Here is a 22,438-nt window from a genome sequence, read left to right as displayed (position 1 = left end):
AACACAACCCACAAAATTTCTATGGGAGTATGGTGGTGGCCTCGTAACTGGATGTCCAATTTAGCCTCTGGCATTGCTTCATGCAGATCTTCTAAGCTAGGGAATCAGAGAATCTATGTGATGGGCAACCTTGCACACTATGTTTAATAGTTTGCATATCAGCACCACAGTTCATAGTTATGATGCTTATAAAATGGAGATGAAGAATTCAGGTTTTGTTTAAATAGATGTTTGTATTGGTTTTTTTAAAAAACATATCAGTTATTTTGAATTGGCCTTTTAAAGGAATCCTCTTCCATCTTCAAAGAAGTATGCATGTGTATGTTTCTGAGCTGAACATCTGAATCAGTCTTCCCTGTACCTGAGCAGAAAAGATAAAACTAAAAGTGCTCCTGTTTTGAAAACAAACAACCTTTTCCTTTAATGAAGCTGTCATAGCAGAATTTCCATAACCTATTGAGAAGAGGCTCTCTACTGCCTCTTCTTGGTTACAGTTGATTTAGAATTTAGAATTGTGGAGGACAGCTGAGGAGAGATAAAGTATCTTGCAGGTGGGATGTTCAGGAAAGAAACACCATTGTATTTGACTAGAGTGCTCTAGAAAATGGATCTGATAATCTACCCAAACTCTGGAATGCACTTTGCATGAAATAGAAGTTCAAAATGGTTCAAGTTCAAAATGGACATGAATAGAAGTGATAAGTGAATATTGCAACATTTAAACATAAGGACATTCACTAGCTGTCCTTATGCTTAAGAAAAATATGTCCAAAATATGTAATAGGGTTGGGCAAGACATTCACCAGAGATACTTTGAAAAACTAGTTAGCAAGACTGAAGAACTATTCCTCAGCATAGCAGCCAGCCTGAGCCATTTGTGGGTGGGGTCAAAAAAAGCAAAGTGTGACCAGGCAATCAAAGCATCATCCCTTTTAACATGTGCATAATGCAGGTAGAAAAAGTACGAGGTTTCAATTATATGGTCTTCCACCGTGACCTTTTTGACTGCCTCCTCTGAATGTCCCAGCAGCCACCTGCATTGGCAAACTTATGCACCTGCTTTCCTCAATTGTATCCCCATCATCAACTTCTTCTGTGATTGACAACAAAGCAAATCAGCAATGCCTACACATACATGGAGGCATCCACTCAGGACATCCACTGAGGTGGCTGTGCTGAATCCTCTAGGGAACATAGCTGCTTTAACATGATTCACTTGTGAAAGCTAGTTTTGTGAAACATCCCTTCCGAATAGTTGGTGCTGCCCTAATTTATAACATTTATTTATTATGGCAATATGCTTTGTTAAAAATAATCATTTGCTCAAAGAATTTAGGCCAAGTTACTCATACTAGAAAAAGCCACCTAATATTTCACCCTGATATACGGTTTTATATACATAGACCATGTGAAACATTATCCTGAATACAGGACACAAAGTTCCTCTTTCTTTATAGTTAATAATGAAATAGTTGAATGTTTTTTTCCCTTTAGATTGCCCTTATTTTGCTCACAGACTAAGACACAGCCAAGCCATGGATCTGCGTTTTCAGCAGGAGCCAAAAGAAAAACTGAGCCATTGGAGCCAATTATAAACATGCAAAAAGCAAACTTCATGAGAGTATATTAAAAATTGCTGAAGCACTAAGGAAATAATCTACCAGCTTTCTTATTGGCTTTTTTGCTTTCCTGGCTCACCCTTACTTCTGGGGTAAGAAAGATGCCAGAACCAGCCACCCATTTCAGTCTAAGTATCAAGTTTAAAAAATTAATTTCCAAGCTTTGTCAGGAAAGATAGCTCTGAATGGTCAGAAGAGTCTAGCAAAAGCTAGTATGACTTACTCTTTCAAAATACAATTTTAGTAGGATCTTTGGTTTACCCTTGAGATATGGCCCAAACTGTACCTTCTGTGTAATTTCTCTACATCAGTTTAGTGGAGTAAATGAGAGAATAATGACCTAGAGGCACTTAAAAGGAAATACCATATTATTTATTTTGCATTTGGGAGCTCAATTTCCAACCCAGGTTTCCCTAGCTTTATGCTAAAAACCTGTCCCCTGCAGAAATGTTGACAGCTAGCTTAGAAGATGGTTTGCTTTGTGCATAGTAGCAGCTATTGGTAAATTCAACAAAAAACAATCCAGAAAGTTGGATTTAAAGTTGTTGAAAGTCTGACTCTCTTAACATAAAGGGGGCAAAAGACATCATTTTTTAAAAAAAAAAACCCGATTCCTTCACTTTACTGCTGAGAAAGTTCATTATCACTACATTCACATTCCAGAAAGCAATGCTGTCTTTAGAGATTAGGAGGGGAGTCTTCCAAAAAGGACAAAAAAGCCATATGTAGTTATACCTAGTTTGTTGCTGTTGGGATAGCTAAATAGAATATAACTTACTTGTAAAATAATTTAGCCTGATGTGATATGGGGAGTAGGGTTGCGATGGTGATGTTCATCTATATCTGTAAGTTCCAGTTCTGGAATCAAAATATTGCCATGATACTTGCATTTATTATAATACAAAAGCATCCCATTTTCAACATATTAAAGACTTTTGTCCAGTGCCTGAAGACCAGAAACTTATTGAACTGTAAGGCATACAAGTAGGTCACTGCTGTGATGAAAGAAGCCCTTCTTCCCCACCCCTAAAACAAGAACCTGCTTTCTGCTGCTTGAACACAAAATGAAAAATGGGCAAAGGAGATCAAGCTTGTCTAGAATGCCAAACTCTGATTAAACATCTCCTTCACCTTCCAAAAACATGCTGTCTCTTGACTCTATGGACTATCCAAGGTGAAAGAATTCATTGTAGATCACAAGGGGCAGGAAATAACTTTCCTAGCAAGACAAATCAAGCCATTAATCTTATAATAAGAACAATTACAGCAGAAAGTATTCATTTTTACATTATTAAGACTTTTGTATTACGTTTGAACAAATGTGTTTTACTGACTCTTTTTGGTATTTCATGTTTATCCAAAGAAAGCTTTATTGCAAGGCAAGCTGCTTCTAGATGCCACACAATGCCTTTTATGTACATTGTGAAAATAGCTCTAATGCATCAGCTTTATCAAATTTCTAGGATTTTCTGCCTTTCTAAAATGTCAGGGGATGTGACTTTCAGACAGAAAATGGAGTATATTTGTTATTTAAATCAATTTATATTGTCGCCCAACTCATAAACAAGTGACTCTGGGCAACATACAACAGCTAAAACCTGTTAATAATTCAAAATATATAAAAACTAAGCTAAAACAAAAAAATAATAGAGGGAAGGGATGTTAAAAATAGCAGAGCACCTTACTACTTCACTTATCTCCTGGGGTCCTTTGGCCTTCTGACATAACCAGATCTTGAGGGACTTCCAGAAGCTCAACAAGGCAGGCCAATCTCACTTCTGGGAAGGACAAGATTCCACCTTGAGGGGGGGAGGGGAAAAGATTCCACAGTGTGAATACCACAGCAAAAAAGGAGTCATGCTTAGAGCCTGCCAAATATAATAAGGGATGGAACCTGCAACATGTCTTCAATGCTGAATTCTTTCTTCTTTCCCCATTTCTATTGAATATATACCGTATTTTCCAGCGATTTGCATGCCTAGAAAGTCATCTTATATGCCGGAAACTACCGTAATTTCCGGCATATAAGACGACTCGGCGTATAAGATGACCCCCAACTTCGGCGCCGATTTGCATGCTTTAGAAAGTCGTCTTATACGCCGGAAAATACGGTACATGAAGCCATTGGACAAGTTGATCCATGAACACATATTCATCAATAAACTAATGGTACTCCACCTTACATCTCAACCCCAGATTGAAAAAGTGATGCTGCTGAGAAATGTCTCTGGGTGCTTGGAAGTGCTTAGATGTTAAATCTGTTCATTGCTTGGGACATAGCATCTGTCAGACTGCCTATTCCTAATATTTCCCCAGCCAACAAGAGTTTCCTATTTAATATGATCCTCATCCAATCACAGTGGAGTTCCTCCAGGTCTTTTCACCTAAGGAATGACATCTCCAGGATCACAGAGAGAAGCCATCTCAGTGCCATCCCTTTTGTCAGAATAACATTCTGCCAGATATTTAGATGGTCCTTTCCCTCCTCGTTTTTAGGAAAATCATTAAAACATGGTCATTCTGTCATACCTTGATGTTGGAACACTGTAATCTGCTCTGTGGTAGTGAAAAGATCTATTATTATTTTTTTTGTTTATATGGATGCTTGTAGGTTAAATTATTATTGATTTATCTCTTTATACAGTACTGTATTGTTTTTGACTCGATTTAAGGAAGTTGGAATGTACACTACTCAGTTTATAAGCCCACTAAAGTAAACATAAAATATCTGACAAAAATTTCAGAGATAGAATTTGACTTAAAAAGCCCACAATTTTCAGAAGGGAATCAGTGTCTAAAGAATTGGTAATGCAGTCTGTTGAAACAAAAGCAACATAGATGTGCCAACCACAACCACAATCACACACACACATATACAAACACAAAGATAGGGGAAAAACAGCTTTTGATATTCTCAGAGTAGTGTGAACATGCCATGTGGATGTGGTCAAAGAGAAAAAAATATGTCTGTGGTTTACAAAACAAGTTTCTTAATGTTAAAAGAGTGGAAGAGTTTAACACATGAATATGTATTTTATTTAACCTAATTCAAACCTAGAAAAACATAGATATGCAGAGATATTATAAGAAGATATAAAATTGTAATTGAATTCCAGAACAACCAGAAATAAACATAGGTTTGGAGAATTTACATTCTAAAATGTGTTAGGTCATAAATCATTTTCAAAGGCTCTACTTTATAGACAGCGTTATAATCCCAGAGGTAAGATTGTAAGATTTTATAATTATAAGATTTTATGGATAAATTACTAAATGAAATTTGCATGAAAGAGTTTATTGTATTCATCTGGGCAGGAAGGCACATATAAATGATAGTGGAGATATCAGCATTCCAGCTGGCCTCAAGAAAGTTCCTAATCGCCAAAGGCGATAAATTTTGAATATTTTAATAAGTTATTAATAATTTAATAATTCTATTAAATATTAGCAATTAATCCTTCCTTCCTTCCTTCCTTCCTTCCTTCCTTCCTTCCTGATATAAGTAAGTCTTTCTGTCACTAGCTCTTTATGCCATCCAAATTATTCCAGAAAGTGCTGGCTCCCATGTGACAGTCATTAAGTGAATCTCTCTTTTTTTTGGGGGGGGGGGAAACCATAAATGCTGAACACCCAGAGTTCTGTCCCATGATTGCAGAAGGGACCTGACCATTGGAGCTTCAAGTTTGGCTCACAGGTCCCCTTTTTCAGGCCAGTTGCAACTTTAAATGGTAGCTAAGTGGCCAGTTGTAAGTCAAAGGCCACCTGTAGCTCTTGCTATAACAGTGAAGCTGGTCCCGAGTTACTAGCTACCCCTAAGGAATCAACTTCCTATTGGATTTCTCAACAGAATCCCTTCTAGATCCAATAGCATTTATTTAATTTTTAGATGAGGGATTTGTTTGACAACTTTTTATAAAAGTTTTTACAACTTTTACTTATATAATTGAGAGATAGTTTGGTATATTGACTAAGGCATGACAAACTGGGGAACTGTGAGTTCTAGTCTCATTTTAGGAATGAAGCCAGTTGAGTGACCTTTTCAATCCCCTCTCCCCCAGTAAGAACCAGTGAAGACAACTGATAGGAAGAGAAATCTTGGTTTTGTTGCTTGGTCTTAATAAAGTTCGTGGTCTCAATTTTCTTTTTAAAATTTGCATTGAAGGAAAGAAAAGATGCATCATACACAAGATACTGAGTGGGAAATTCCCCCTGCCAAAAATTCTGTTGTCCAAGGATTTTTGACCTGAATAAAAATATTCAACTGTTATCTTCTATTTTTGCGCAGGCCCTTCCAATACTCTCCATTCATTTTTAGTATATTGACACAGTTAGAAGGAAAGTGCAATTTTATCATACTCCAAAACTGTGTTTCCCATTGGTTCATGGCTAATTTATCAATAAGTCAATCTGTGCACAGGCAATATCCATAATTGTTTGTATTACTTTTTCTTCTCAGCAGCGTCATGTGATCAAGAGCTCCAGTCAGCATTAGAAGAAGCGAAACAGCCCCAGAAAGATAATGTATTCATTCCAGAGTGTGCTAATGGTGGGCTTTATAAACCAGTACAGTGTCACCCCTCCACAGGATATTGTTGGTGTGTCCTTGTTGATACAGGACGACCTATCCCTGGTACATCCACAAGGTAAGAGATCTTCACTGGAGAAGTCATACAATAACAGATTCTTATCTGGACTGTTTTCTAAGGAAGAGGGACAATTAGGAACAAACATGCCCGTGCGCATGCGCGCGCGTGCGCGCACACACACACACACACACACACACACACACATATATAGAGAGAGAGCGAGCGCTATGTGAGGTTGCTGTCTTCATCCAATGACTTAAAGAGCTATAACTGTACAAAGGAGACTATGAATATGGTGTAACAATTCTATGACAATTTAACTTGCAAAAGATGTTACTGTTCCTCATTGTAACAGGAGTAATCAACATTCTTAACATGCTTTGAGTGCCAACATTCACAGTTTTTGTAATGAAGTTTATTGCAAGGTGTTTGAATCAGTAAGCAATTAAGACTAAGGGAATAGTCATGAGCCATTAAAATAATGGCAAATTTGTCACTGAAAGTGTAGAAAGTGTTCTTACTGCCCAACTACAAATTCTGATTACATCCCCATTATTGTCAGTAGTTTTATTCAGTTTTAAACCAATAATTTATTTCACAATCTCATCTTTCCATCCAACAGTGTAATCAAGGTAGTAATAGAACAAATAAAACATATTTGCTATATATAAATAATAAAAACATCACTAAGACCATTGAAAAAGCCTAAATTAAGCATAGATTTTTTTAAATTTCTTCTGTAAAGACTAAGAAATAGTGGATGGTGATTATCTCTAAATCTGGCTCTAGTTGAGAGGTCTTCAAACTTGGCCCTTTTATGAATTGTAGACTTCAACTCCCAGAATTCCTCAGCCAGGCACACTGGCTGAGGAATTCTGAGAGTTGAAGCCCACAAGTCATAAAAGGGCCAAGTTTGAAGACCGCTGCTCTAGTTCATAGGATTTTTCTCATTAATTATTAGCAGGCTTAAAAGCAAGGCAGCACTTGTGATGTTATTAAGCAACTGTCAAACCAGGAAGGTAATAAAGTCAGGGGCTTCAGCTTTCTTATTAATTCAAATCTTTGCTCACTACTGGGCTCTTAATATGATTTTGTGGAAATCACTGTTTCTGAATTTAACTCTCTACTATAAAATTGGAATAACCTTTACAAACTTCAGAGTTTATGTGAAAAAAATTAAGATTGTGAAGCCTTTTATATTGCAAAAAGGGACAATACAAGAAGAAAAATGGGTTAACTAGGGGAAAAAAAAATCAGTTCTGCCAGCATCCATATACTATAGGAAAAGAAATGTAGCGTCAGAAAGATCTTTCTATTTTCTCCCAGAAATGGTTCCTTCAGCCCATTTTCACATGATTAACCTCCCATGGAGCAGCACTGCTGGAACTAGTAGAAAGGAGAACAATATTTTTAATATGCTGTTAAACAGTAAGTTGAAGTTCATGAGCGTCAACTGAGCCAGAAGCAGGGGAAAGAGCTGAGAGCCTTATTTAGCAGACAAAGCAGACAAAATATCACTTTCCAAAAGCAACAATGTGGGCTTGGCGTCTTTAGGAATGCTTGTATGGAAGCTCACCAGGAACTAATGCAGTGTGTTTAGCTTGATACAAGCACAAATAGTTTGAAAAGCAGATCATTCAAAACAATGCTTTGGAGAGTAAACTGTAGAATATCTGCTCACACTCACAATTTCAGTTGAGGAAGGGCTGTGCGGCAAGTAGCATAGTTTACGTTTAATTCCCTACATCTCCAAATAGGACATAGAATGATTGTAATCAGAGACTCTGCAAAGACAAAGTCAACAATTCTAAACTGAGTGAATCAGTGAGCCTCATTTGATCTCATTTGATCCCTCTATTTCTGCCTTATACTTGCCTCTTTTGTTCTGGAAATGTCAGCCTGCTATAACAAGAGCCTGTGTTTCTTACACTTTTAAGGTAGCCCGAGGGTTTTTATAGACTTTGTTGTGACAGATTATATGGCAGAGGCCATATGACCTGTGATGAGGAATTGTGGAAATTATAATTCAAAGACCAAAGTTTTCCACTCCAAATATACTACCTGGTAAATTGGACTACATTTTGAATATTCGTGATAAGGGTAATTATTATGTAGATTAAGAAACACTTAAAACTAAAAAGGTGAATTTTCCCCTTTGTCTCATTTCTTCACATTTCCAGGTATATTTTGATGGCACGTAGGCAGTATATTCCATAAACATTAATACATTGCATTCTTGTCAGAAGTTTAATTATGTCATTTTAAAAACAATTTTCTAGCTCTCATGTTTACTGAGAACTGATCCAATATGATTTGTTGTTGCTACAGCTGCTATTAATTCTGCTCAAAACCAGAATTACTCAGTGCTCAGAAGGCATTATATACTATTGTTCCATTTCCAGAACTAAGCCCTCATGGAAAACATTTTTGCCATTTGAAATCCCCTTCCCCCACCCAGCACCCTGAAAAAAGGTCAGGGGCAGAATTTTAACAAATACTGTAAATCAAGCTCATATTTCATCTCTCCTTCTGGCTGGTTGTTACTTTTGCTAGGAAAAAAAAAAAACATCAAGCAAGAGTTTCTCCAGATGTTGCTGAACTACAGATCCCAGCATTTTGCACCATTAACCAGCCTGGCTAAGGCAGTTAGGAACTGTGGATATTCAACATTTAAAGTCTGAGATAGTTATGTTGCTTGATAGAACACAACTCTGGAATTGTAGGAAGAATTGAAAGTAAAATCATGAAGTGCAGGTTTTAATGGAGAAACTGAAGGACAGCAGAAAAAGGGAAGGAATGCAGAGTGGTGTATCAGATTAATTTGAGATCAGGCTCTTTGCCACATGCCACATTAGAGCACCCAGTTGAAAGACTTTTCTGTCATTCTTTACTTGGTTAAAAAAAGCCATGTGACAGCAATTACAATCCACTTCATCCAAAGCTTTCTATCAAAACAGCTTCTGTTCTTCTTACTCTAAAGGATTCCCTTTCACCCATAGGGACCTATTAAGCCGAGCATGAAACTGCATTGCACCTTCATGGAGCAGCTTATATCTGTTGGGCTATTAGCCAATTCCAGAAATGTTCATTTCCTTCACACAATGAGGAGATAAATTGAACATTGGAGGCAGGGACTATTTATTTCATCCCAACAATATATTATTCTCATGACCAGAACAGTATCAAAACATATAGTGTTTCGTTTCAAGGGCCTGGAAAGAGTTTTCCCCCACTCCTTAAATTTTATTACAATTTCTAACATTACATAGACTTAACCCCCAACTCTGCATCTCCCCCATATATCCATATGTGTGTATTTATGTTGTGATTTTTTGTTCCATCACACATAATCCCATAGCCATATTTTACATCAGACACAGATATAGAACCAAAGTGCAAAGTTCAGAAAGTCAGTAGGGAAAATGAAACATTGGAATATAGAGTAAATCACTTACCTCCCCTCTGTCTGGTCCATTTTTGTACAGCAGATGATCACATTGTTCCCCAGAGATTAGATTTAAAAAAAATCAGTTGCCAAGGAATTCTAGAAGACTGATTTGTTCAAATATTCTTAGTGCTCAATTTGTGAATTCAAAAGTCATTATATCAGTGTTTTCATCCTTGGCAATCTTAGGATATGTGGACTTCAACTCCCAGAATTCCCCAGCCACCCATGGAATCCTGGAAATTGAAGTCCACATGCCAAGGTTGAGAAACACCGCATTATGTGATGGGAAAAAGACTCTGTTATCAGTCCCTTTGCCATTCATTTAATTATACAGCATTTGAAAATTAGAAGGTCCCTGCCACAAGTAAATAAGAAATACAATAAAGTACAATGCATATATTAGATACAAGTAGTTTTCTAACATATTTAGTCATTTTTCTGCCATCAATATAAGAAATACGATGGCAGAAAGCTAAACCAATAAATTACCCCTAAATTAGTGTTTATTTAATAATACACTCTGAATATCATATGGAAATGAGATATTTCCTCTTTGCCCCAATATACTTCAGGGAATTGAGATTTAAAAACATTTCCTGGGAACGATTTCACTTTTACTTGCCTGGCATGGTTCTATCCAATTAATAAGCAATGTGTTGAAAGCATCTTTCATTCTTTTACCCAGATACTTGCAAAGAAAAAATAAATCAACTGCATGGCATGAAGTATATCCTAAATATCAAAACCGCATTCAAGTATAAAATTAAAGTCCACTTTACTTATATTACTTTAGATTCTTGATGTCTAGAAATAATTAAAATATGTGATGCTGGGACTAAGTCACACCCCCAAAAGCTGTATACATTTAAAAGCCTTTATCATGGTAATCAATCTCAGTTTTGACTGAGAGTAATATAATATTTGGATATGTGGAGCTTCTTTGCATGGCCAATTTTGTCTACGTATTAAATGCCCCTTCAATGTCGGTATCTTATGTCTCTTTGGGAATTCTGAATGCTATAGTCTCAATGAGTCTGGAGGAATTGACTTGAAATCTGAAGCACATCTTAAGTAAATCCCAGAAAGAAGAGGCATAGCAGTAATTCTATAATACAGGTAGTCCTTGATTTACAACCATTAGTTTAGTGACCATTGAAAGTTACAATGACACTGAAAAAAGTGACTTACAACTGATCCTCGTACTTATGACCATCACAGTATTCTCCACAGCCGCATTTTCAAATGTGAACACTTGGCAAGTGGCCTGTATTTACAAGGTTGCGGCATCCCAGGATCATGTGATTGCCATCTGTATCCTTCCTAGCTGGCTTCCAACAAGTAAAGTCAACGAGACAGCTAGATCCACTTAAATACTACATGATTCGCTCAACAACTAGTCAGTCATTAAGCAAAAGAGATTGTAAAATTAAGCATGACTTACTTAACCACCACTTTGCTTAGCCACAGTGATTGTAAGTCCAGGTCTACCTGTACCATAAGATATTAACAGTTTTGAGACTGAGTTACCACTTGAATAACAGTTTTATTTACTCAAGGAAGTACCTGCAGAATTTTATGAAATAAACACTTAGAAGTCATTCATGAAAAGAGGTTTGGAGGAGAGCAAAAGCCCAGGAATTCTTATCTTGTAGAATAGCATGAATTAATGGATTTTTAGAATGAGCTTTATTTGGCATGTGAATAAATGTGTGACTATGATTTTAGAGTCGAGAGTAAGTCAAGCTCTCTGCCAAGTTTCAGTGTGATCACACAGCTGTTGAAATGATAGAGTTTTCAAATTAAATTAGCATTAGCTTGATGCCTTTTCTTCTTCCTGTACTCCCTTAAGATATGAACAGCCAAAGTGTGATAACAGTGCTAGAGCTCACCCAAGCAACACAAGAGACGTGTTCAAAGGGCGCCCACTGCAAGGTTAGTGTATAATAAATGGTGTTTGGGGAGAATGTTTATTCATTCCATTAACTTGAAGAGGGGTTTCATATCTAAAACTCCTAAGCAAAAATGTCTGAAATATTGTTATGCTGCATTGAGTCTGAGTACCATTGGAACCATATTCCAAACTGTGGTAAGTATAAAGGAAACTGTATTGCTGGGTGGGTTGTTGATTCAACACAAATGGTTTGTGTTTGCCATTTGCCACTGAAAGCAATGAAACAGGATCCAAGTCACAACTGTGACTTCACAATGGAGTCAGTTCCCCAAGTGGCCTAGCAGAACCATCTGCTTGGTTATTATACTGTGGTTGTGTACTAGTTTATAAAGAAATAAATATACAGAATAATCTTCCTGCAGATTTTACATACTGTGGGAGTGATCCTTGAGGAGACCAAGAAGAAGGAGTATGTTTTTTTGCCACTTTGAATTACTTATAAAGTACCAAAATCAGGATAACAAACAAGTAAAAGGGAGGAAAGTAAAGACTTTAATAGGATCTCACCTAAGCTGGGAAAGCAAATGTAATGTAATGAACACAGGTGGAATTGAGTTCTACCTGTATGTAGGTATATAGTATACATATGTCTCTTCATTCTTAGAGACTGACTTAAGAAACTGTTATTGAGGTGATTATGAATAGCTCAGTAACAATTTCAGCTACAACTCTCGCTCATCAGTTCTATGCTTTTAGTGTGTAACTCTGATTTTTAAAAGAAATCGTATATAATGTTTCATAATAGAGTAATAAGTACCACTGTATAAAACTTTTAAAACTTTAGTAGTGGACTAGCAGAACTAATCTGCTGGTAAGTCCATGGAGAACTTCCCTGGCATCTTTTTTTTTTTGTTTGTTTGTTTTAGCTTGCAGGCTAGAAATTCCACATCTCTTCTTTAAGGATTTAAATATTAAAACCCACATCCTGAATGTCAACAGCATACTCTAAGCAAGTGTAATTTTCTCCATAATATTGTACAGAGTAGACACAGCATGTTAAGCCAAAATTTAAAGCCTTTTGCTGAGTCAACTTACTCAAGCCCAGAAGCATTTATTTTTCTTTAGTACAGTTCAAAGTGGGATGAGTAAATATAATTCCACTTATTTCATATAAATTAATATTTTGGGTTTTAATATAAACCAAAAATTGAACAAAAAGAGGCCATAATTCTACTGGGAAAGCATCTTCTGTTCAGTTAGCAACTATTTTTAAACTTTATACATATACAAGCTATATCTGGCATAAGGCATCATAGTATTTATTGATTTGGACAATTGATTGTGAATGCTACAAAAACATATGCTACAGTAAGTTTATCTCCAATGATTGCTCGTGTGCTTGTAACTATTGCACTTTTGCTCATGATGCCTTCCTTTTAACCTGGAACCTTTTCTTATTTTTAAATACCAAATCAGACTAAAATGGCTGTGACCTGGGATGGATGGAAGGGGTGGATGGGTAAGGAGTGAGGGAGAAAAACAAATTCAGCATCTTCAGCAGATTCTAAGCAATTTGTGGGACTACACATGGGATGTGCAATCAGTTTTTAATCTACATATTTATTTTTAAAATATTGAACTTCAAAAAAAAAGTAGGGGGAAAAAGCAAGAGGATTAAAAAAAGACTGGCAATGATGCTCAATCTTTTATCTTGGTCTAATGGAAATACATGCCTTCTTTTTAGCAGCATTATCTCAGAATTGATCATCAGTGCAGTTTTGTTTTCTTTCTTTCTTTCTTTTTCCTTTCTGGAGCTGAAGAGAGGGAAACTTTCTCATCAGGTTTAACCAAAAGACTAAAAAGAACTTAACTTGCAAGCAGGTTACAGGCTGAGTACTTAAATAAGTGTTTTAACTTATGAGAATTCATGCTGTCTATTTGAAATACAGCTGTATATCTGTAAATCTTTAAAGGGACATTTTCTATACTAGAGTTAGAAGAGATAACTATGAGTAATGGCCCGGGAGTACCATTTAATATAGTAAAGACTTGGATTTTACTCTTAGTATAGTTTACTGTAAACAAGAAACAACAAAGCCTTGCAGTGATCTTTGACTGTCATTATTCCATTTCCTGAAAGCCTCTTTTATTTTTCTTTCACTGATGGTATTTATTGGACAATTTCTTAGTACTGTATTTCTTAATAATTGCTTAAAATAATTTGCATGAAGCTCAAACTTTCATATAAAGTTATTTTTATGAGAGCAGTGGGACAATATGTGCTGTATTATACTTCTGGAGGAAAGACAAAATATAAAACAAACAAATATATTACATTTTGAAATGTTCATGGCAACGTAAAGGAGGAGTCAGACATCATGGTAATCACAACACATCTGTTCTTCAAATATTTTAGGCCAAGTTTTGGAGGCTGCTTGCAATGGAAGCTCATAGATATAACACTGGCAAATAAAAACCAGAAAAATCTGCTTAGAGCAGAACACAGGTTGTTCTAAGCTTTTCTTATCTGGGTTTTTTTTTTTTTTTTTTTTTTTGAGCTAAAAAACATAGGGTATTCTTTTCCTCACTTTGAGCCTGGGAGATACCAGCACAGTATATGTAATGGTTCTGTAAGAACGACTTTTCTGACTTTCTCTTATCTAAGAGCATCCTATTGTGGAGATCTCACTGATTTTAACCAGAGGACCAATTTTAAATAGGGGGGGGGGTGATGAGATTTGCAGATTGCAATATTAATCAGGCTCAAAAACTATGATGCTACACAGCCAAGTACCACTTCATTAAACCCAAATATATAAAATAAACAGTTTGCTTTGAAAGTCCTGGGGAGAAATGGCTCAAAGCCAGTTGGCATAAGTTTTAGTGGTAATAAAATATGTGTTAGAGGAAAGAAAAAAACATTTTTATGAATTTTCAACAATGATCATTGAAATATTAGCAAATTTAATGCGTCTCCTGTAAATTGTTGCTAATTCTGGGGCATGGCAAGTTGCATGCCAACTTGCATGCTTTATATTTATAAGATATAAAGCATCTATAATGCCAATTAAGTGAGCATATTATTTTTAAATTGTTTTAATTATAATTTAGTACTGCATCCAACTGTGTCACATAATTTCTGATCCACTTCCAGTATTCCCTTCTTAGGCTTTTGGGGCTGAAGATTCAGAAGACTCTGGGTCTTTTTTAATCAGTCTTCAAACTTAAGAAATAAGCAGCACTGATTGTGTTGGTTGATAATATCTGGTGGGATCACAAGGGGGAGGAGTACATCAATCCTGGCCCTTTTTGCTCTGTTGGTGGCCTCCAGTACCTTTGATTATAGTATCTATTTGCTTTGACTAGAGGGATGGGAGTGGGAGGCAAAAGTTTCCTCCAAGATTGGTCCACATCAATGTTGATGGACAGAGATGCCCAGTCTTTCCTTGGTTCCTCCCCATTTCTATTTAATGTCCATGAGAGGCTTCTCAGTGAGATGATTCATCAGGTGGCAGCCATGGCTTAGAGAGCCTTTGCAGAAATCTGTGGGCAGCTGTGTCCATTCCCAAATCTGGAAACCTAACTGACTGCCACTGATGTCTTGGTCATCTCTCATTTGGATTATTGCAATGTGTTTTGCATGAGACTGCTGCTGGTCCCGAATGCAGCAGCACATGTAATTAGAGGAGCACCTTGATGTATCTATTGAACAAGGCTATTTTTGTGAGCTGCACTAGTTACCAGTAACGTTACGGATGCAACTCGGGATACTGGTTTGTTACCTATAAAGGCCTTCATGGTAAAAGACCTAGTTATTTGTAGGACTGTTTGACTCAGAGTGTTTGACTTTCTATTGATGTAATAAACTCTGAGTGGAACCAGATTTCTCTTTTTGCTGTGCCTACTCTTTGGAACAGCTTTTCCTCCAAGGCTCAGATAAACCTGAACCTGCTTGCCTTTCAGAAGCTATTCCTTAGGCACTCAGTTGGGGAAGAGAGCCAACAGAAAATCAGCCACATGCAGAAAGTATTGCAATAACCTAAGAGAAAAATAATAGATTATCTGACTGAGAAAAGATCACAATAGCATGTCAACTGAAGCTCAGTAGAGGCAGAATAGACATGAATGTCATCTTTTATAAGAAATATAGCTCCATTCACAATAGACTTAATTTGTCAATATTTCAATAATCATTGCAGGAAATTCCTGAAAATGTTAATCCCCACTAACACTTATGCCAACTGGTTTTGAGCCATTTCTCCCCAAGTCTTTCAAAACAAGTTGTTTGTTTTATATACTGGAGTTTAAAGAAGTGGTACTTGGCTGTGAAGCATCATAGTTCTTCAGCCTGGTTAATATTGCAGTCTGCAAATCTCATCACTTCTCCTACTTAAAATTAGTCCTTTGGTTCAGATCAGTGAGATCTGCCCAACAAGATGCTCTTATATACAGGAAGAACAGTTTGATAGGGGAAAGTCAAAAAAGTTGTGAACTGTTACCTTAGAAAATATTGCTGCATTTATAATTACAGTATTTTAATTCTGTGTAGAATTGAGTTTCTTCGGTTTAAATGGCTTGGGAGATTTCAGAGAGGCATGAAGTTTATAATTGGGTATTCTTGGAAATCCCAATTTATCCCATTGATTCATTGTACAATTGTTCGCAGAACATACAATAAGCTAGCTATTGTAAGCATCTGATTTTTATGTTTTCATAATTATATAAAGGTGTGAGCTATTCTTATTAATAAAACCACAACCTCTCACACTGTTCTAAATCAATAATGGCCTAAGAAATGGCATACTCTCAAAGGCAACAGAAAATCATTATAAATCCCTTCTTCTCCATTTGCTGCCTGGCCTTATTGGTCATCTTCTTTCAATTTGAAGGATCTGTCCCCACTTCAAATTTGGGGCATTTCAAAGGTTTTCCAACAAATGTAATGGAAATGGAGAATAGCTTTTGCACTTCACTTCGGCAAGGTTGCAAATCAAGGGATAAACTCTAATATACTTTTAAAAATAAAAAGCAGTATCAATAGAATTTTATAAGATTATTATGGCAAGAAATATATTCTTCTTGTAGGAAGAACACTCACCTTAAGCTATTTTGAATAGACGTGTTCATATATTTAAAGATTTGTTGCATTACATCATTAACTTTTTAATAGTACTCCTTTGTTTAGATGTATATGCAGAGTGTTTATTGCTTTCCACTTTAGGCAACTTGAAGGACTATTCGGAATCATATCCATATAGTTTGAAAATCCACAGCCAGTTATAAAAAGGCAAGGATGTATGGTGTGTGTGAAATCAATCCCAATTTAATTTGTGATATAAGCTAGTTTATTGAATGTGTTTTATTTCAATATTAGAAACCAAAGTAACAAGTACAGCATAATAATAATAATAATAATAATAATAATAATAATAATAATAATAATAATAATAATAATACAAATTTGCTATTAGTCAATTGCAAAAGGCGGCCTTACTAGGAACTGCTTCCATCCTGCGACGATATCTGTAATACCATCAAACATCCACATCTGCCTATCCCAGGTCCTGGGTAAGGACTCGATAGGTAGACAAAATGCCAAATCCAGTCTGAACATCTGGCTGACTGTGCGATGATCGATAATAATAATAATAATAATAATAATAATAATAATAATAATAATAATAATAATAATAATCCCCCAGTGAGGCACTACCTTGACGTGGTTGTGGGGCTTGTGTACTCTGAGGAAGATGAGAGCTATGCCAGAGGTTCAACCATACTGGACAGGTCTCATCAGAGGAGTCAGACAAAGAGTGTCTCTCCCATAAAAAATATGGTGAGACGTAAATTTCAGAATGCCATACCGGCTCGGACGTCGCCCGGGTTAACAAGGTCCGCACTAGATATTGGAGTTCCTGGATATCTGGTGAAAAATGGGTTACAGGACTCAGGACTGTTGGCTGAGCAACCAGGGCCAGCAGCTGCAGAACTACTGGAAGAAAAGGTGTTTACCCGTCGCAGATACACAGTGATGGAAAACAAAGAAATAATGATCTGTTACTACAGATCAAGTCCAACAAGAAGAGGATATCTAAAACGAATGCACCAGTTCTGGAAAGAACAACATCCAGAATCAGAAATAACAGAACAGAGACTAGCAGATCAACGCCGATTTATAACACGAAATAAAGTATTCACAGAAACAGAATTGGACGAACTGCAAAGGTTTACCCAGGTTAGACTAGAAAATAAGATCAGCAAGTTAAGATCACATGCAAGCAAGCTAGAACAGATGAAAGAAAAGAAGCTGAAGAACAAGAAGACCAAAGAATACCTAATCAAGAAATACCACTTAGAAACAAGGAAGATCAAGGAAGCACTGGAAATAATAAAGCAACAAATAACAGCTATAGCCAGGAAAATCAGTAGATATGAAGCTCGAATTGCAAACTATAGGCAGAACCTCCAATTTCAATCCAATCAGAAACGTTTCTACCAATCCATCAATGGAGAAACTGCAAGGAATCAGTCAGTACCTGACAAGGAAGAAACAGTGCAGTTCTGGAAGCAGATATGGGATAACCCAAAGAAATACAACAAGGATGCGGCTTGGTTAAAAGAGGTGGATGCAAATAAAACAGAAGTTGAAATGAAAGAACTAGTAATAACAACAAAAATGGTAGAAAAAAGAGCAAAGAAAATCAAAAATTGGTCAGCACCAGGTGAAGATGAACTGCATGGGTTTTGGTTGAAACATCTAACTGTTATACACCCACTCATTGCCAAACAGTTCAACAATATACTACAAGGAGGAGAAATTGAAAAGTGGCTAACAACTGGGAAAACCTACCTAATAATGAAAAATCCAGCAAAAGGGGCAACACCAGGTAACTACAGGCCAATTACCTGCTTACCAACAACTTTCAAATTACTAACTGGTGTAGTAGCTGATGCAGTGCAACAGCATCTAGTTGAAAACAATCTCTTTCCACCTGAGCAGAAAGGAAACCGCCCCAACAGCAGAGGAACAAAAGATCAACTCCTAATAGACAAAATGATCTTGGAAAACTGCAAGAGAAGGAAGACCAACCTGAATGTTGCATGGATTGACTACAAAAAGGCATTTGACTCTCTGCCACATGATTGGATAATAAAGTGCCTAGAAATAACAGGAGTCAGTAGAAACATCAGAAAATTTGTGCAAAGATCGATGGCACAATGGAAGACACAGTTGCAGATCAATGGTGAGAGGCTGGGAGAGGTTAATATCAAGAGAGGAATATTTCAAGGAGATTCATTATCACCATTACTATTTGTTATTGCACTGTTTCCTCTGTCAACAATACTGAATAACTCAGGACATGGCTATCAAACATCAAAAACATCTGCCAGACTATCCCACCTCCTTTATATGGATGATCTGAAGCTGTATGGAAAAACATCATCTGAAATAGAATCGCTGCTCAACACTGTCCGTATATATAGCCAAGATATTGTAATGGAGTTTGGCTTGGACAAATGTGCCACACTTACTATCAAACAAGGAAAAATAGTGAAAACTGAAGGAATCAAGATGCCCCACGAAAATAACATTAAGAGTCTGGATGAGGAAGAATACTACAAATACTTGGGTATCCTTCAAGCTGACAACATCAAGCACACTGAAGTCAAGAAAAAGATTAGAGGTGAATACATCAAGAGAGTGAAGAAGATCTTAAAATCCAAACTCAATGGAGGAAATACCATAAAGGCAATCAACACCTGGGCAATCCCAGTCATTAGGTACACAGCTGGAATAGTGGACTGGACTCAAGCAGAACTAAAAGCAATGGATAGGCAGACCAGAAAAATAATGACAATGAATCATGCCCTTCATCCACGCAGTGACATTGATAGACTTTATCTACCAAGGCAAATAGGTGGGCGTGGAATGCTACAAGTACATCAGATGGTTGAAGAAGAAAAAATGGCTTTGGAAGAATATCTGAAGAACAATGATGAAGATGCACTGAAATTAGTATATCAGGAAGGCTTACTAACTACTGGAGAGACCAAACTGGCCTACAAGAAAGACCAAATGAAGAACAGAATAGAGGCATGGGAAGACAAAGCACTACATGGCCAATACATGAAAAAAATAGCTGGGAAAGCAGATAATAATAAAACCTGGCAATGGCTAAGAGCAGGAAAATTGAAGAAAGAGACCGAGGGACTAATTCTGGCTGCACAAGACCAAGCCTTAAGGACAAATGCATACAAAGTCAAAATTGAGAAGACAGCAACAGACAGTAAGTGCCGCCTATGCAAAGAAGCTGAAGAAACAGTGGACCACTTGGTAAGCTGTTGCAAGAAGATTGCACAAACTGATTACAAGCAGCGGCATGACAAAGTAGCAACAATGGTGCATTGGAAGATCTGCAAAAAATATCATTTGCCTGTAAGCAAAAACTGGTGGGATCATAAAATAGAGAAAGTCATAGAAAATGATAAAATTAAACTGCTCTGGGACTTCAGAATTCAAACAGACAAGCACCTGCAACATAACACCCCAGACTTAACAATTGTCGATAAGAAAGACAAAAAAGTCTGGATAGTGGACGTGGCAGTGCCTGGAGACAGCAGAATAGAAGAGAAAGAACTGGAGAAGATAACAAAATACAAAGACCTACAAATAGAAATAGAAAGACTGTGGCAAAAGCAAGCAAGGGTAGTACCAATAGTCATAGGCTCCTTGGGTGCAATCCCAAAACAACTGGAGCACCACTTGAACACCATTGGCATTGACAAATTCGCTATTAGTCAATTGCAAAAGGCGGCCTTATTAGGAACTGCTTCCATCCTGCGACGATATCTGTAATACCATCAAACATCCACATCTGCCTATCCCAGGTCCTGGGTAAGGACTCGATAGGTAGACAAAATGCCAAATCCAGTCTGAACATCTGGCTGACTGTGCGATGATCGATAATAATAATAATAAACAACTGGTGGGATCATAAAATAGAGAAAGTCATAGAAAATGATAAAATTAAACTGCTCTGGGACTTCAGAATTCAAACAGACAAGCACCTGCAACATAACACCCCAGACTTAACAATTGTCGATAAGAAAGACAAAAAAGTCTGGATAGTGGACGTGGCAGTGCCTGGAGACAGCAGAATAGAAGAGAAAGAACTGGAGAAGATAACAAAATACAAAGACCTACAAATAGAAATAGAAAGACTGTAGCAAAAGCAAGCAAGGGTAGTACCAATAGTCATAGGCTCCTTGGGTGCAATCCCAAAACAACTGGACACCACTTGAACACCATTGGCATTGACAAATTCGCTATTAGTCTTGCAAAAGGCGGCCAATTGCAAAAGGCAGCCTAGGAACTGCTTCCATCCTGCGACGATATCTGTAATACCATCAAACATCCACATCTGCCTATCCCAGGTCCTGGGTAACGACTCGATAGGTAGACAAAATGCCAAATCCAGTCTGAACATCTGGCTGACTGTGCGATGATCGATAATAATAATAATAATAATTGGAAAGGACCTTGAGGTCATCTAGTCCAACCCCCTGCTCAGGCAGGAAACCCTATACCATTTCAGACAAATAAACATCTCTAGATAGATAATATTTGCTTTAACAATGCTGGTTTTACAAAGCAACTGAAGTGGTTTGTTTATCATATTGTACACATACACACACACACACCCAGAAACAGACATATACAGTAGTGGCCAAAATTGTGGAAAAGTGTACAGTAGAAATGCCACCTTTGGTTAAGTTTCCACCATTTTTTCTTCTAATTTCTTTATAACTGTAGCCTTATTCACTTAATAATACTATTTTACATTGCTTTCTGGGCAACCAGTCAACTTTTTGCACTATTACTTTAATTTTATTACATTTTACAAGCTCACTAAATGAAAGAACACAAAAAAACCCAACATACTTGATAGCGATCACATAACAATGACAAAGTCCACCTCTCAGCTTCAATACATGACATCGATAACTGAATCCTACTGTGATCTGATTGGCTCATTGCCAAAACAAGATAACACCTGATTGGCTCTCTAAACACTCATGCTCATTGGCTACAATCCGATGAAGGAAAGCTACATGATATCAACCTAAGCAAGTTGTGCTTCCTTTTTCTGGTTATTTGGCTATAACTTTTCATAGAATACAGTACAGATAACTGAACAAACTTTGTTGCGTTACATTCTTGATTAAATTATCTTTCCCTTGATATATAATTTTATGGTCCTGCTTCAGAAAAACCTCAAAAATACACTTTTCCCAAAAGGTTTCCACAATTTTGGACACTACTGTATATATTCATTCATTCATTCAAATACATATGTTTCATCGAGTCCAGTAAATAGTAACCAGCTGAAAACGCTTAACATTGGCTTTATCGCCAGTCACTGTTGAAGTGATGAGGGCATGGCTCTAAGAAAATGCAACAGAAAGGTGTCACAACAAATTGTCCCTTTCTCTGGTTTTATGAAGCTGCATGTTTTCTTATGTGCAAAATGGTAATTACCATAGCAATACTGGCCAGCATTAATTTATTGCAGAGATCAGGTAGCATCTCTGAAGTATCCCATCTATATACACAGAATGTAGATCTATGCATACTCAACACTGCCCTAAGAAAATAATTTTCCACTGAAATATATATTAAATTGCATGAATTTATGGAGCAACCCATTTATCTTTGGCTTCTACATTTATCAAGCCTGTGTCCAGCCATAGATGTCTCCACAAATAGCCAACACAGAGGCACATGTGAGTTATTCCTATTTCTCTTTTGGTGTAGCTTCCTTTATGTTTGTGTCTATATAAAACAAGTGACGCATTGTAATTCTGCAGGGCCACAGCACCGAGCATCGTTGGA

The 22,438-nt window shown here is 36.9% G+C and overlaps 1 protein-coding gene across 6 annotated transcripts in view; it reads left to right on the top strand.

Moving 5' to 3' along the window:
* SMOC2 (SPARC related modular calcium binding 2) overlaps positions 1–22,438 on the top strand; it is a 130,628-nt gene that overhangs the window by 72,930 nt on the left and 35,260 nt on the right. For 5 of the 6 annotated variants that reach the window (XR_005557483.1, XM_039349792.1, XM_039349802.1 and 2 more), the window contains exons 8-9: positions 6,076–6,262; positions 11,503–11,585. Coding sequence is in view for 5 of the 6 variants with exons in the window: in XM_039349792.1 (XP_039205726.1) it covers positions 6,076–6,262; positions 11,503–11,585 (270 nt within the window). In the remaining variant the exon portion in view is untranslated. The remainder of the gene's footprint in view (positions 1–6,075; positions 6,263–11,502; positions 11,586–22,438) is intronic. The other variant, XM_039349782.1, reaches the window with a different exon arrangement.

Source organism: Crotalus tigris, unplaced genomic scaffold (genome assembly GCF_016545835.1).
Source record: "Crotalus tigris isolate CLP2741 ecotype Arizona unplaced genomic scaffold, ASM1654583v1 scf7180000017567.3851432, whole genome shotgun sequence".
In the NCBI taxonomy this organism is placed as follows: domain Eukaryota; kingdom Metazoa; phylum Chordata; class Lepidosauria; order Squamata; family Viperidae; genus Crotalus; species Crotalus tigris.
This window is presented reverse-complemented; position numbering and strand designations above follow the sequence as displayed.